General features: G+C 42.5%; 1 protein-coding gene across 1 annotated transcript in view; it reads right to left on the bottom strand.

The window, feature by feature from the left end:
* The window catches only part of LOC135500409 (ankyrin repeat domain-containing protein 50-like), a 745,855-nt gene that overhangs the window by 360,994 nt on the left and 367,124 nt on the right, over positions 1-17,737 (bottom strand). The window contains exon 12 of the mRNA XM_064791866.1: positions 6,114-6,212. Within this exon, the coding sequence (XP_064647936.1) occupies positions 6,114-6,212 (99 nt within the window). The remainder of the gene's footprint in view (positions 1-6,113; positions 6,213-17,737) is intronic.

Raw genomic sequence — 17,737 nt, 5'->3', positions numbered from 1 at the left:
GAGGACGAGAGACAGAACGCAACCGTCTCCACCTCTCGCGGGACTACAAAAAACAATACTTGATATAAACGCTTGTTCATGGCAGGTGAATACCAATGATGTGGATGTGGCGAAGTGGCCTTTTCTTTTCTTTTCTTTTTGGACACCATGTAGCCTATTTTAAGATAGGCCTCTTATTGGTAAGCTGGTTGAAGTTGAGAGCTTTTATGGCAACATGAATTATGTGCTTATTACATCAGTAATGGACTTTCCTATAAATATTATAAAATTGTGCTTTACAAGTTGACTCTCTGTTACATGTAGGAACATTGTTAGGTGATTCAGGAGGAATAAGGATTCAACTAGGCCTGTTGTGATTTGTGCTGGAAACTCCCTGTTATGAAATGTTTTGGGGTATGAGCTAAGAGTGAGGTTGAGATCCACCACTTATAGCAAGAACCGATACCTATACTTATATTTTTTGCCAAATACGTCATCAAATATGGGAGGAGTTTTCCCCTCCGATACGTTCTAGCAAAAGTTGAATTTTCGCTCCATTAAAATGCCCTGGCGTTGCTCATATCGCTATTATGTAACAAATCCGACAACCCAGCTGTAACTGATAAGGATGGATCATTATCTGACATGGAATTAGAAAAATGAGAAAGCGATTTATAAGCATCTAAAAGCCTATTTTGTTGGACATCTTTTGTGCTCTATAAGTCGCCTTCAGAAACGTGGCCCCTAGTTAAATACAAAACGAATGATATAGCCTGTCTATAGTAGTTCATGGCCATCGTCATTGATCCGCGCCGAGTCTATTACGTAATCATCTTTCCATACGCGAGAACATATTATGAAAACAACGCATCCGAATTTCAAGGTAAGTGGAGCTTTACTGCTATCAAAAACTCGATTTTGCTATAGTTAATGCACCCTGGTTTGAAACATTTTTACTAGATCGTGAGGGTATCTATATCACACTACTTGAAGGTTCTGTCCTTCCACCGACAACACGATTTCTAGTTGAAAAGTGAGTTAGAATCACAGTGTACACTAAAAATTCAGCTTTTTGCTATAAGGCCAGGTGCATGCATAGGACTTATACCATGTGTGTGATCGACGGTGTTGCGTGTCTCGAGGCTTATGGGCCGATTGAAGGGGCAGGGCGATCTTTGCTTTTTACCAGGAATTCACTAGGCGGGCAAGCCCCCCCCCCCCCCCAATCTTTTAAGATCCCGAATGTCCATTCAACACTGGCGCGGACCTTGGACATTCTCCGATTGAAGGTGGATTCAGCCTCCTGACGTTGGGCCCCAGCAAATGGCCTCATCAAGAAGGGACGGATGGGATACGCTGGATCCCCGTATATCTTTGTACCCTGGATGGCGTCTATCCAACTCCTGTAGCTGTTCTAGGAGGCCACTCATACGCAACATTGCTGCATCATGGCGGCGTCCCTCGACGGGGCCATAGAGATTGGTAATCATTCCGTTTGGGATGCTCACCGACTGGAACTTGATGCAATGTTGTCGTTTGTGGCCACTGTACACGATCCTTTGATTCCTGGTGGGTCGCGCTATTGGTCGGGCAGTCCCATCCACGAAGCCCCAACACTGTTGAAGCGGTGCATCCCTCGCTTGGACAGCATCACCGAATTAAAGTAGGTGGTCCTTCGACAACCAGGGTTGGTCGAGGTCACGTAACAGGTGGCTGTGCTCATCGTACAGGATGTCCAATGTTTCATTCACAATGTACGAAACCTCACTTGTAGTCCTCCAGTGGTCGATCGCTATATCAACTAGACGATTCGTATAGGACAGCCTCCGCAGAAGCAGTTGTAGTCCTTCCATACCATCGGCTACAGTGCCGTTGCGGCACTTGACGGTCGCTGGCATTCTCAGAATGGTGGCCAGCCGTTCCATGTCGTCCCTTTCGAAACGGAACAGACTCTTATACTGTTCATTCGTTAGCTCACACAAAGTCACACCCGTTCTCGTTGGTTTCTCTGCCTTAGCCAAAAACATTAGAGCAAAATCATCCTCTTCGGATTCGGACATAGCCAAACTCATCACATCAAGGGAACAGCCATTTTGCCAAATAATATTGCTCGTTTGTAAAGCGAGCTCCGATTGGCCACGGAGCACTTGGCACCTCCAATTCGCATTCATGTTACAATATCTATACGTATACGTCGTCACTTAAGTTGATGTTTTCTCAACTCATTGTTCTATACGTTGTAACGTATACGGATGTGTATCAGTATAAGTATAAGTTTTGCTATAAGTTTGTCGATCTCAACCTCTCATGTGGGGTGTGTGAGCAGAAGGCAGGGTCACTTTGGAAGTCACCGAGGACCGTGCAGGACCTGTTTTACGGAAGGAGCTCCGACTGATATCCTGGCGTTGGTGCCGCTGTGACTGCAAGACTGCAGTGTACCGTTCCTGGCGTTGGTGCCGTACGAGTCGTCGTGAAACGCGGCTAGACCACTGTCGTGGACGTGGTCAGAATTTTGTTCCTAGCGTTGCTGCCGTTGATATCCTTTTCAATATCTTCCTGCCTGAGGGCATACGGGGTCGAAGCGACCCAATTCCTGCACTGTATCTCGTCGAGGATCGGCCGGCCGAATGTCATCCCGTTTTTCTAATAATTCGTTGCTCATACCCCCACCGGAACTGTCCCTTTGATATCTACAGAACGTTGATCATTGTCGTGAGTAAGATTCCTTTTGCTGAACACTGAACACTTATCTTTATAAGAATTTTTGGACTGTTGCTAGAAATAGTAGTGACGTGCTTCTATGAACTATTTTTCTTGGGTTTAATATTCGTTACATATGTTTAATTTGTAAATAATCACTCAGTTTATTTTAACCAGCTTTTGTTATAATTCTTGCCCGGAGGTACCAAGGTGTATTCCTGTTTCGCCTATTCCTGTTCCGCCTATTCCTGTTTCGCCTATTCCTGTTTCGCCTAATTCCTGTTTCGCCTATTCAAATGTATTGCTTACCTCCCCACAGACGTAGGAATATGAACCGTCCCTTACTGACCGACCAAACCAGAGGAGAGCCACATATGTACGCATTGAAACAATACGTCAATGGAGAGAGGGACATAATGAGTTACGTTGATGCCATCAGTTACCTTGTCTGACATAATATCATGATATGTATTTTCCACCTTGTTTGACTTTATATGTGCTGTACCTACATGTATATTATGACATGGGTTTTACAGCTGATTTTGATCAAATAATTATGAGAATGTACAATATTATGTATTTTTATCAAAAACTCATGAATTCAGTTTTCATAAAATAAACGACTGCTTTACTCTACTTAATCTATTAGTTTTTACTGTGTGTCAGTATGGTCCTATGGTCCTATGGTCAAATAAGTCCCGGACTGTCCCCGCTTTCAAGGTGACTCTTTCAAAACGGTCATGGCATAACAAAGTTGATGGCATTTGATTAGTCAAATTGTCATCACATCGTTAACATCATCCAATTGTTCCCTCACATTTTCCCCATAAAATGGACATGCATCCCTAAGGTTCCCCGTGGGAGAGTCGATTTATTGTAGGGGTACTGGAAAGTAGGCGAAACAGGAATAGGCGAAACAGGAATAGGCGAAACAGGAATTTTGTAGGCGAAACAGGAATAGGCGAAACAGGAATAGGCGAAACAGGCATAAACCTAAACCAATAGCCTTGATGCACTTTGTCACATTTGGTAACACTTAACATTTTAAGTTTCCTTCTTGTAATCATATGAACAGATAACCCAAGCCTGCTTATAAATACATGAATGTGGTCACTCCACGAGTGATAGAGTGCAGGAGCAGGCCCCTGTGAAAAGTTAGTTGACCCAGCATTCAATTACTGACTTTATAGGAATGAAACATTAAAGTGGAAGTTCATCTCTAGCTCATTCCCGAGCATTGTATCAGTGAGTTATAACTGTAGTAGTTAGTCTGCAGTTGAAAACGCCAGTATCAAAACACCAGTCTTAATTACAGACCACCCTGGATGTTGGATAGTGTCCTGTACAAGCAAATCCTGCTTTAGCTTGGTCACTCCCACCATAGTCCCTGGTTCTCACCATGCACTGGTTGCTTGCAAGCACTGTTTCAATGTGTCGAGGGGTGAGGAGTAAGATTTATCCGTTTCAAGTCTTCTGATAGAGTTCTATGACGAGGACGATGAAGGCGATTCTCGCAACAGCAGGACTGGTGTGTAGTAGTAACAGGCCGATCTGCAGCATCCGACGAGTTCCGCCATGACGCACGATCAGGTATGATATCCAGCTCAGGTTGTTGGTGAGCAAGCGAATAGACAAGTTGATTTCCCCTCTGATTTGCATTGGAGCCCTTGTTCGTATCCTTCGAGTTTTCAGTTGGGTGTTTTCCTTATGTAAGGCAAGTCAGCCTCATCAACCATGGTCCTATGGATGCGAGGAAGCTTTGGTTTGACATCACTTTTATCATCTGCCTCTTTGGTTTTTTCCGGCACATTGCATAACTACCGCTTTTACAAAGGTTCTGAATATCTCGATCAAAGGAGTTCTGTTTCGAGCGTAAAGATTCCATATTTTTCCGAATGTCATTTAAATCCCTGCTCGTCTCTGGCATGTTGATCGCACTGACGTCTGCTTTCAGTTGCTTCAGATCATTACCAAGTTTCGAGACACCGTAAAGTCCTTGTCTACGTTCAAATTCAAGTTTGATTTCGTCTCACCTTAGTGAGTTATGCTTATCACACTGTTTTCTAAGCTATTTTGTTTCCTTTTCCCTTCATTTCAAAGATATCTTTATTGTTTTTGTCTAACTCAGACTTAAAGACGCTGTTTTCGTGTTGTAAATCATTAAGTTGAGTCTGCAGCCTGTTGTTAACGGCGTCAGTTTTTGATAATTTTGAGCAGAAGTCATGATAGCATTGTATGATAGAATTTCGTGATTACATGCAGTTTGTTTGTTCATGTTTTTGCACTGCTGTAACGCCACCGAAAACTGTGAGCTATAAACCTCATGTGAATGATCGAATAACACAATCGCGGTGTTTAATTAATTAATCACCGCAATTATCGATATATTCTACTGATCATGAAGTATCTACAATGTTAAACTTTGGATAACAAGTCGTATCTTCTTAACAAAATTTAATGGACACTGCAAATTGTGACCTTATATGTTTACCTCTTTGACTTTTTGGAACTTTAACTTTCGAGGCGCCACAGGATTTAAAATGGCCATTGTTTTCCTCTCGGGACAGCGGCAGTGCTACATGTATGCAGTCATGTTCATGTATATAACAATTTACTGAGTATTCTATCGATAAGCAAATATCGAAATATATAAATGGATAAGAGTCTGAGGTGTATATGACCGCAAGAGTTATCCCATTCAACAATAACATACATCGCTTTATTATCTTACGATTTTAGGGCGCTAAGTTAGGATGAATGGGACGTTTGGTGTGTTACCTTTTCCCCTAGGTCAACCTCTGTGTCACGTTTCAATAGACCATCTACGCCCTTTTTAAAAAAAACTCTTTTGTATATGATACTTTTCTGCAATGTTTTTGGTCAGAAAGTGTGTTAATTGGGGGTTCAAATTTATCGATCGCAGACATTTTGTGGGCATGTCGTCTGTTTATCTTTTTATACCCGTCAGCTGCTGCCACCTAGTGTCAAGTCAGATTCGATCGGCGCGCCATCTAACGTCGGAATATAGAGTATTGTTTTGCACTGCCATATTGGCCGTCACACGTGGTCACGACGTAAAGGAAATGCATTGGCAGGTGGCCATCAAAACGTCATGTCATGAAGTCACGTGAAGAACTTCAATAAAAAACGCTACGAATTCGAAAACACCTCACGTAGCGCTAGTAGCGACGACTTACGAAATCGATTGAAGTTACGAGTGCTTCGTGAATATGACGCAACTCGCTAAGAGCCACCTAGTAATACGTAAATTCTTACTAAGCTCTCTTAAGAAGGCTTCATGAATACGATCCCTGAGGTGAAGATGATTTTAAGTGATTCAAACTAGTTATCTCATTCAACAATAATATACAATTCTTTGTTATCTTTTGATTTAGAAAGCTAAGTTAAGATGTATGGAACTTTTGGTGTGTTACCTTGTTCTCTTTGTCAACCACTGCGCCACCTTTCAATAGAACATCTACGACACCAGGCTGACCGAATTGGGAGGCGATCCTTAGCGCCGTGAAGCCGTCCTGAAACAAGACAGACATACTGTCGATAACCAAATATCAAAATACAATAAATAGATATACTCTAATATCTCGCGAGAGAGAAAATGATGCTAATCCCTTGCAGAGGTTGCCAAATCTAAATCAAAGCCCAGCCCAAACTTGGCTAGCTAATTGAACTAGGGAGACATGATGCAGGGATATTCCATCCAAGAATGACCAAGAGCCCCAGTTATTAAATAGGGACATGTCAGCAATATTCGTTCTCTCTCGCAGGACTTTAGCGTATATAAGTTGATTCCTCTCAACAAAATATATGTGAGGTTACATATTACGAAATACTAATAACTAACAGTCAGGTAAATATATAAAAAATAACCATAAAGAAACAAACAACAAAAAACAAACCAAAACAAAACACACACACACTCACACACGCGCATATACACACCCGAGCAATGATCAATATAAGTCTACAGTGTGCAGCGCATGCATCACTCCGACAAGTAATAGATAGAGCTCAGGAACTGGCCTCTGTCAAAAGTTAGTTGACCCAGCATTCAATTGCCGACTTAAGGAATAAAATATTGATGTCGAATTCCACCTCCAGCTGTTTCCCGAGCATTGCCTCGGTGAGCTGACTATTTTCCATGTTCCACAGTGTGGGGTTCGGGATCATCAACCGCTACAGCTAAATATTCTGATAGATTATAGCGTCCCAGCCGAAGGAAGCCTTAAATGCATTTTGCGTCAAAGCATGATGGCGTTGCTTTGAATAGCAGTATTTGATATGAGTTTTGAACTTCATTGTTATTTCAGGCAACAACGGATGTTAGCAAGTTGTTTACCAATAAGGCAAAGACTACCGCCAGCGGCATTCAAATTGGTGGTCGTAATAGCTTTGCACACTGCCGGACTTCAAATATTCGACCTGGTAAGAACGTTCTCCACTGCTCTGCAAAAAAGTTGTTGAAAATTACCGGTACTGGGTTTGCAAATGTATGTATGGCGTTCTCCACTGCCATTCTGACATCATAATCACAACTTGGAACGTTCTACACTGCTCCAGTTGCCAAAATCTTATATTGCCACCAAATTCATATCTTGTCATTTGACCAGAATTGCTAATAACAGATGTCCAACCATTTGACTCATGAGGACAGGCCCGATTAGTTTTACCACAACGGGCTCTGCTCGTATCTACTTACCCTATTTCTATAATCCCAGGATGGAGTCACCCCATTAAAGCATGTACCATGATTAGGACACATGTTTGTCAATTCTACACTGGGGCTAACCATATCGATATGCTTATCGCATGCCCAAAATGTATGGCCTCTAATTCCACATCTCCATCATTGAGGTAACGTCATTGGCAGAGAGTTGCGAGTGTTAGAATTGTCCCTAAGGATCGCAATTTCTACACATGCTATTTCCCATCTCTTTCATAAATTGTTGGGTATCATATTGGGCCCGGTCAGCGCCCTTATCAGCGTGGATGATAACTGGTTAGGACCCCAACCCCCTTTTCTTCCCATTTTCTTTGCCAACATTATTTCGCTGAATGGTTTGCTAGGATTCGTCATCAGAATCATCACTTCTAAAAACTACTACATCGTCTGCAGTTTTAGAATGGCCCCTTTCGCCCTGCCATTTCTTAGTGAACGCGTGTCTCCAGTTGACAAAAGCTTTAACTGTGTCAAGGAAACAGGAGTAGACTTTTGAGCGCCTTTCAATGTTTTGTCGGATTGTTCCTGTCAAACAAAAGCGGTTAGAATGCATCCGCGTGTCTTTTGGTACGCGGGTGTTGATTGGTGCTGCGGGTTCGGAAACACTATGGGTTATGTTATTACGGTTATTATCATCGGTTGAGTATGTTAAACATTAATCTTTCAAGAAGTTTATCTAAGACCGGAAGAAGAGTCACCGGATGGACGGTAGCTACTCGGCCAGACCAAAGTACCCCTGATAAATATGATATTGAATAAATATCGCACGTAGTCATGGTTGTGCGATGAAAAAAAGTGATGTAGTGGTGATTTATATAGTTGAATATTTCTATTTGAAACATGTAAAAAATATATGACATTTAGCACCCAATATAGATTAGAAACTACAACATCGTCTGCAGTTTAAGAATGGCGCCCTTTCGCTCTGCCTATTCTTAGTGAACGCGTCTCTCTTAGTGCCTTAGATTCTCTATAGTTGGCAACAGCCTCATCCACTGTGGTTGGGCACTTGAGATATTCAACTTGATGTTGACATGTTTCGTCCCACAACCCATCAATAAACCGGCGGAGTATATCCGCTTCACGGACTTCGTTGTCCCGATCTGGATAGGCTTTGCCATAAAACTTCTTCAAGTTTGCACAATAGACCTCTACAGATTCATAGGGTTTCTACTTCTTTTGGTAAATTTCTTACCATATGTCTTCTTGAGCTCTATCTTTTTAAATCTAACTATCCAATGCTTGACTCATTTTTTATAGTCCTGGCGGATGGCCTCAGACAATTGTCCAAAAACAAACTCTCCTGCATCACCCTCCACTCGGGATATGAGCACATCTAATTTTACCTCATCGGACCACTTCCCACGTTTGGCAACATCAGAGAAGCGATTAAACCATATTTTTATAGTTTCTGATCCTTTGCCTGTCAATGTTTACGTTACCTTATACTTCAGGACGAGAAAAAGGGAGCACTTTTTGATTAAATTTAAATTTAAAAGGTAAAAAACAAATGTCCCAGACTACCCGGTCTACTACTAACCCCATCAATCAGCGTGGATGGAGAACATGTAAGGAGTACAGAATACATAGCGCACATTGGAAGCAAGTTAGCCAATAACTTTACTGCCGTTGAATTCACTGTGGATGTTTTGAATATTGCGCCTATTTTCCCAGTTATTTGCCTATCGTCACCTTTGACATGTTCCCTCGCTAACTTTAACTTGCGCGCGCGCGCTGAGACAACCCCGCGTCCGTGAGTTGCAATGACGTAACATGCGCTTCAGCCATTTCGATTTGTCAGGGAAGGTCTTCGCGGACTTCGTCCCTCTTTTTGTGGGTTTTTTGTAACTCTTTATGGTTTGAATCGGGAGGTTTCAAGATTCAGGTAAAAGCAAAATATGTATAGAAACCCCTAGCCCACTGTCATTCAGAATAGTTAAAGGTGTACATCAGAATCAAGGTTTGATTGTCCGTTGTCTTGAATGCTTCGCCAGAAGTTTCGATGAGTGCGCGCCTCGTGCTATGCGTACATCTATGCATTGAGCATGCACTCTTGTTGAAGCCTGCATCGTTTTCTGTGGCGAAACCGGGATGACACAAGAGACCCTGAAATCTTCAAGCTGACCAGAGTTGCATTTGGTGATCGATCATCCCCTGACATGGCGAGCCTAGTGATGTTGAAGATAGCTGAGCGCCACAAGACGTCTCATCCGGAGGCTGCCCAGGTCCAAGAAGAAGATCGATACGTGGACGACCTGATACATTCCTGTGGAAAGACAGACGTTGCCCGAGGCAAGATGAGTGATCTTGATAAAATCCTAGCGACAGGGAGCTTCAGAGTCAAGGAGTGGTACATTTCTCGTGGTATCGGTAAACCTGAAGGTCAGCCAGCTAGTGTGCATAGTGGTGAGTCTATTAGTCTTGGAGGTAGCGGTAACGATAGCGTCAAGACCCTTGGGGTCTCTTGGGATCATAGCACTGATTTTATTCATTTCAAGGTGAAGGATCCACCTGACTCGTCTTTGACTAAGAGGTCTGTATTGTCTCATCTGTCAACTCTCTTTGATCCACTTGGTCTTGCTACCCCCGTCACAATCACTGCCAAAATTGCCATGCAGGACATTTGGAGACTCAAGGACTTTGGTTGGGACACTGGTCTTCCCCCCGACCAGGTTCAGCGATGGAATGAGATTTTCTCCAGTTTCAAACAACTTGAGACAGTGTCTGTCCCTAGGTCAGTTAAACCAGACGACGAATTTGGAATTCCCCAACTTCATGTTTTCGGGGATGCCAGCATTCATGCATATGGGGCTGTTGCCTACATGCTGTGGCCAACAGCTGATGGTATTAGCGTCCGCCTGTTCTCGTCTAAGGCTAGGGTGGCCCCACTCCACCAAACCACAATTCCGCGCCTTGAGCTGATGGCAGCCCTCATTGCCTCACGTCTGGCTAAGACTATTCATTCTGAGCTGCGTACCAAGCCTGAGGTCCACTTGTGGTCTGATTCTGAGATTGTCCTCCACTGGGTCAAGTCTGACTCTCTCTCCTTGAAGCAATTTGTTGGGGTAAGAATTGCTGAAATTCAGGCAACCTGGGATCCCTCAGTTTGAAAGTTTGTCCCAACAGCCCAGAATCCTGCGGATGATCTCACCAGGGGATTGACACCAGAAGAGATGGCCGGTCGCTGGATTGAGGGGCCAGAGTTTCTGAGGAAAGGAGAGACACATTGGCCAGCTCAGCCGTCGAAGATTGCTGAAAGGGATTGTGAGAAGAGACCGGAAAGACAACCCCCCAAGATGTCTGCATCAGCTGTGAAGATTATTCCACCAATCAAGTGTGAAGACTATTCAAGTTGGCCTAGACTCATCAATGTGACAGCATTGTGCCTCCGCTTCTTTGGTAATCTGAGGGCCAGGGCAAGAAAGGAGGATATGAAGACCGGAGAGCTTAAACCAGGAGAACGAGAAGGAGCTGAAAGGTACTTGGTTTCTACTGCTCAGAGAGGGCTCATTGATTGGGAAACTCGTTGCAAGGATCTAGCTCCCTTTGAGGACAATCAGGGTTTGCTCAGGGTAGGAGGTCGTCTTCGCAAGTCTCCGCTGTCATATGATGAAAATCATCCTTTTCTCCTCCCAGCATCTTGCCACATTTCCAGATAAATGGACATTGCGGGTCTGAAAGTACTCTCTGCCATGGCCGAAAAGGGTACTGGTTTCTGAGAGGTCGGAATTTGGCACGTCAGATTGTTAGAGATTGTGCTGTTTGTAGGAAATTGCGCAAGTCTCCACTGGTCCCTTGGATGGCTGACCTACCCAGTGAGCGTCTTGCATTGTTTGCTCCAGTCTACAGTACTACAGGCCTTGATCTGTTTGGTCCATTCTTCCTCAAATGTGGTAGAAATAAGAGCACGAAGGTTTGGGGAGCCAACTTCACCTGTGGTACTGTAAGGGCAGTACATCTTGAGATTGTGGAAAATTTGTCCACTCAGGCATTTCTCCATACCTTCAGAAGATTTGTCTCGCATCATGGATGGCCGTCAACTATAATCTCATACAATGGTAGCTCCTTTATCAGCACGGAGAAGGAGCTAAGAAAACTTGTACAGGAAGGGCGAGAGCAAATTCAAAGGTTTGCGGTCCTCCACCAAGTCAAGTGGCGTTTTATAACCCCTCTAAGTCCAAACCAGGGAGGATGTTATGAATCACTTGTAAAATTGGTCAAGAAAGGTCTCAAGTTAGTTGTTGGACAACAAACCCTCACGTGGAATGAAATGCCCACAGTATTCGCGGAGGTCCAGAATCTGGTCAACTCCAGGCCATTGGGTTATAGTTCAAATGATCCCAATGATTTACAGCCCTTAACGCCCAACCACTTTCTTCTTGGAAGAGCATCGGCTGAAACGCCACAAGGTCCATTCAACCCAACCAAAAATCTCCACAAGAGATTTGAATTTACCCAGAGTTTGGTAAATCAGTTTTGGACACGGTTTGTTCGGGAATATTTGCCCACATTGCAAAGAAGGTCTAAGTGGCTTCGGAAGGACAGAGAGGTTCAGGTTGGTGACATTGTCCTTTTGGTTGATCCAAGTGCAGTGCGCGGTCAATGGGGGCTTGGTCGAATCGAAGAAGTATTCCCTGGAGACGACGGTGTCATCCGCAATGTTCGCGTCAAAGTCAAGACCGGTTTCAGGAAACGTTCAATTCAGAGATGTGTTCCTATCCTAGAGTGTGATGGTGAGGACAGTGATTTCGTTGGAAGTGAGGATCGAGGTGGTTCATGGGGACCAATAGATATTGCGTTTTTGTGCCTATTGGTCTCGCCCCATATTCCATCATCCTATTCCGTCATCCCAAGTTTAGTCTATTATAGACATTTCTATTTCTATATCATAAAAAATTGATGCGTCCGCGTTATAATCATAAGCTCGTCCTTTGGCGCCCGGAGGATGTTTTGAATATTGCGCCTATTTTCCCAGTTATTTGCCTATCGTCACCTTTGACATGTTCCCTCGCTAACTTTAACTTGCGCGCGCGCGCTGAGACAACTCCGCGTCCGTGAGTTGCAATGACGTAACATGCGCTTCAGCCATTTCGATTTGTCAGGGAAGGTCTTCGCGGACTTCGTCCCTCTTTTTTGTGGGTTTTTAGAGAATCGTTTAGTGAAAGGGGACGGAACGCTACTACATATACATTATTCAAATTTAGGCTGTTTTGTGTCAGGGCCATTGTTCATCGTCAAAATCGAACACTTCGTATTCGCATCAGCAGATCAAATCAACCGGAACAAGGAGAATATCATCAAGAATAACGATCCGGAGGTTCAAGTACTCCAGGATTTCGTCAAAGGCAGCACTATTCTACAAACAGATGAGAATGATAAAACTTCAATGAACTGTTCAAATTGGACTTCATGCAGAAAATCAAGTTCAATGATGGACACTATTTGGTCCATTACAATGGAGACCAGACTACGCAGAGCTACTCATCAACACAAGGGAAGGCGAAGCCAGGCTACGTCAAGTCATGGCACGACTACGTAAGTTAAACATTTTTAATTAGACCCAAGCAATGAAGGAAAACATTGAAAAGGGCTTCATTTCGGAGGACAACCCAGATGATGGTAAAACCGGTCACTACCTGTCTCTTTTTTCCGTACATCGTGACAGTGAAACCACTCCCTTGAGAATCTTCTTCGACGCCTGTAGTGACAGTCCATCGCTCAACTCATGTTTATAAGAAGAACCTAACATGTTGCAGGATCTCACTGAACTTATTATGCTCTTTTGGGCCAAACGGATTGGTCTGTCTGCAGATATCGCTCGGGCCTTTTTGGCTCTATAGTTACTAGAATCGGAGACGAAGTGGGTTAATTTCCTCTGGTACAAAGACAATGATGTCTCGAAAGAACTTGTTTCGTATCATTCGCCTTGGCTATCACTGTTCACGAGCATCGGTCCAGTTGATACCCCCAGTCGCCAAGGATGTGTAAACCGAATCAGATCAGGAAGCATTGGATTATTTCCAGGAGTCTCGTTCAATCTGCGCCAATGGAGTTCGAACTCGGACATGCTCGATCAAAGAATCAGAGCGGAAGGACTACAAACGAAATCGGATATCGTGGGGTGCTTTGATTAAAATGGAATACCAAATCTGACTAGCTGCCAATCGCGGAAAAGGATCTCAACTCATCAGGAGAAGTTACAAAACGGAAAGTAAACTCCCAGACATTTGCTGTTCATAGTGACGAAACTTGCACAAAAAAAAAACTTTGCGCAAATCACTTATTCCAATGGACGAGTTTCAAAATCTCGTCAAAGAAATCCAAGCAATGGTAAACACTACATCACTCACGTATCTGTCAGCAGATCCAATTGAACTGAAAGCTATTATCGCGAACAATTTTATGTACGGACATGATATGTCATTGTTGTCTCACGAAAATATTGAGGATAACTTGTGCCGGCAGAGGTAAACTCGAGAAATTGATATACAAACGCCCGAAATGTCTTTAAAAGTTCAGGAAACGCTTCCGATGACGAGTATTGTAGAACAGATGATATTTTCAAGGCGAATTCTTTTCTGTTAAAATAAAAATGGTATATTTTGACCAAGAGCTACTACCAGTGAATAGGTACTGAAGTGTACGAATCTAGGTAATAAAGGTACAGGAAAAAAAGGTACAGGAAAAAAAGGTACGGAAATAAAGGTACTGGAAATAAAGGTACAGGAAATAAAAGTACTGGAAATAAAGGTACCGGAAAAAAGGTACTGGAAAAATAGGTACAAAAAATGGCATAAATAGGTAAAAAAGGTTCACAATTAAAAAAAAAATCATCTGAATTCTGACTTTTTCTATTCATAACTTTAATTTTATTTGTTGCGTAGGCATTGCATAGGCCTTAGAAATAGGTATATCAAATTTTCAGTATACCGTTATGGTTTTCAATAGTGAAAACACGACTATCAAGATCATGATGATTGTAAAGATTTTAGGACAATTCCCTCTGCAAAAGAGTTAACTGATAAATGTACCAATGTTCAAGTTAAATTGCAATTAATCAATTAACATTCATCATAGAGCTGGACCCAATTAACAATGTGCCTGGTCTTGTAGACAAATTACTAGATTTAAGACCAAACACAAGCCAGGTATACTAGGATACCAGGTGCGCTCCCCTTTCCCGAGATCCTGGATCCGCCCCTAAGAATAAGAATACGACTCGAGTATTTTAAAATTTAAAAGAACATGAATGTAGTTATTACCAAAACAACGTCTGCTCCCCTGTTGGGCAACTTCTTCCATGAATTTTCCTCAAATTCGTTCCGTAACAAAATTGTCCGCAATGTATTTAACTATTTTAAGGCACCACCTTTGTCACAGAAGAAGAAAATGGGCAATAAAAGATTAATACATAGGCCGAGTCTGAACCAGTTGAAGAGAATAATATTCTAGAAAAAAATGTTGTACTTTTTTACCTATTTATGCCAATTTGTGTAACTTTTTTCCGGTACCTTTTTTTTCCGGTACCTTTATTTCCAGTACTTTTATTTCCAGTACTTTTATTTCCTGTACCTTTTTTCCTGTACCTTTTTTTCTGTACCTTTTTTGCCGTATACCGAAGTGTACGTGTCTATACAGTATACTCAAATCCACTGTCAACAGGTCTCAATGTATAGAGTAATTAAGCCGATAGCACAAAAGATGAGCATTAATTTAGGCAAAGGTCATGGTGTGGTGTGGAATTTGTGGTTGTTAGGTGTAATTATATACGTGCTAATTGCCAGGGGTATACACAGTATCAATGAATCACTTTTTTATGGTTTCGTAAGCTTAGAACTACATAGGGCTTAAATGGATGCACTGCATGTGAAGGCATGGCATCAACGACATGGAATTCTAGCTGAAAAGCAAGATATTTTCGCGGCAGAATATATTCGCGAGCATGACCTACTCGCGAAATTTGAGAAAATATCCTGCACGCTAAATTGTTCCGCACTACACTATCTCGCGAGGTTGCGGGAACAACACCAATACGAACTTATAGAAAACAAAATGCCAAAACCGATATAAGTGATATTAATGACGTCATTCTCGTACACGACAAGGACGCCAACAGGAGAAACTGGAAACTGGCGATCATAGAAGAACTGATCATAGAAAAACTGAAGACGAGACCAAAACGGTCAAACGCTGCTATAACGTGGCTCTAAATCAGAGAACACTTGGATTACTACGGACAGTAAAAAAATTACTGAATATCGCAAAAATCATCATTTAATTGTATCTACATTTATCTACACGTTTGGGCATTGTATAGTGGTTTGGATGTCTCCCTCCGTCAGGGTAAGACGCCTGCAGCCATTGCGACTCCCTCCATCGGGGTTACGACGCCTGTCGTCCATTAGAAAGTGAAGTGACAACCGAAGTGACATTCTGAATGTCATCTACATGTTTATTGAAATACTAGAACATTGACGATCTTATCGTGGATTACTTGACTAGTTTAGCGTGTTTTTGGTAATCGTCATTTTGAATGTTTAGTAACAATGGTAATAGAAGCTTTAGAATCACAGCGCAGATTGATCTCTTTAATAAACTTCAAATGTCCAGTTGTATCTACCACATTGAATTTACATTTGTAGTAGTTAGTCTGCGTTTGAAAACGCAAGTATCAAAACAGTCTTGATTACAGACCACCGTGGATGATTGGATGGTGTCCAGTACGGGCAAATCACTGTGAACTATTAAAATGGATTAAATAATCATCTGTTAAAAGATTAACGCAGCGGGGAATGACAGGAACTATGCCTTTCCTGAATCTAAGGCAACGGTCATGTTATTGCTGCTGGAGCCAATATGTCTACAGTGGTGCCATGAGCAATTCCTTTGGGATAAACCTAGGTTCTTAATCGTAGTAGCTTCTTTTTGATTCAATCATCGAGCTTCCTTTTAATCTGTTGTCTCATAATTACGCCACATGTGTATGCTTTGATCGATAGTTTGTAGTAACAAAGTCAGTTGTAAAAAAGATATCAGACAACCAAGTTCGCCATAAAATTCAGTCAGCAACTCCCCAGAAAAGTTGAAACCCCGAAGTGCGGTCTTTTCGACACCTGGAGATATACGACCTAAGTACAACACAGCTCTAGGTTTTTGAAGAGTGCGATTGCACACAACACCACAGAATACTGACGGGCTGTCCTTTCGTAGCTTGTCGCTCCCACCATATTACTCTTGTAGTTAAGTCCACCCCAACCTCAATTCTGTAATGTTCAGAACAGCCTGACACAAAGAAATACCTCGCATTTAGGACTCCGTTTCCCTGCGTGTTTAGCAACCTACCGGTGTAGAAGTTTAAAATGTCCCAGTATAAAATGTCCGGGAACAAAGGATTCTATTATGCGCTGAGCTATTGACGGTCATTGCCTCTATAGAACCATATGCCATAATCTGTCAGAATACAATAGGCCCGGACACTTTTTCTAGGGGGACACTTTTTACTTTTACACCGGCACCAAACTGGAAACATTGATTTGTCTCAATAAGACCTCCAGCAGTGAAAGATAACTATCTATGACAGGTGTCAACTAAAAGTGTTGCTGTCGTCACACGCTTACATTTGTTTGTTTCTGTGTGTGATTCCTTGAGCAAACCACTTACCATTCCACAAGTGTAAGAGTTGTTCCCCAGATCACAGTATCCATTACTGGAGCAATTATTACCACTAGCATATACCCATGGAGCGGGCAAAGTTGAAATGTAATACCTTAGTTAAATGGGCACGATGATTGAACTACATTAAAGATCTTACGTTACTGAAGTTTTATTAAAGGTTAAACACGAAATGAACTGCATTTAGGGACTTATTGCTGCTATCTACATGCAACCCCCAATAGATTGATTGGAGTACGCTATTTTGCACAATGCATTGAGACCAGTGACAGCAGGTCCTGTTCTAAATAAGGCCCTCACATATTAGGCATATCACCTACCCACTCCCGTACCCAATGCCACTGTCGGACCAAAGCCAGGCGCATGGAGAGATGCAGAACACAATTCAAACTGACAACATCAGTCAGTAAAGAATAAATCAAAGAGCAGGCGCTGGCCACTGTACATATTTTGTCCATCCTGTTATAACTGTTTATTGATGCCCACTGCATGTTCCGGCAGGCCACTCTGCAGAATTTGCCTTATCACTCAGGTCAGTGTTTCTCGAATAGAACTAAAATAGAATAGGCTAATTATTAATCTCCCTGCTAATACCCTGCACCATGGACCAGGTCGTATAGCACTACATACGTGCTGGAAGCTAATATT

This window comes from Lineus longissimus, chromosome 16 (assembly GCF_910592395.1).
Source record: "Lineus longissimus chromosome 16, tnLinLong1.2, whole genome shotgun sequence".
In the NCBI taxonomy this organism is placed as follows: domain Eukaryota; kingdom Metazoa; phylum Nemertea; class Pilidiophora; order Heteronemertea; family Lineidae; genus Lineus; species Lineus longissimus.
This window is presented reverse-complemented; position numbering and strand designations above follow the sequence as displayed.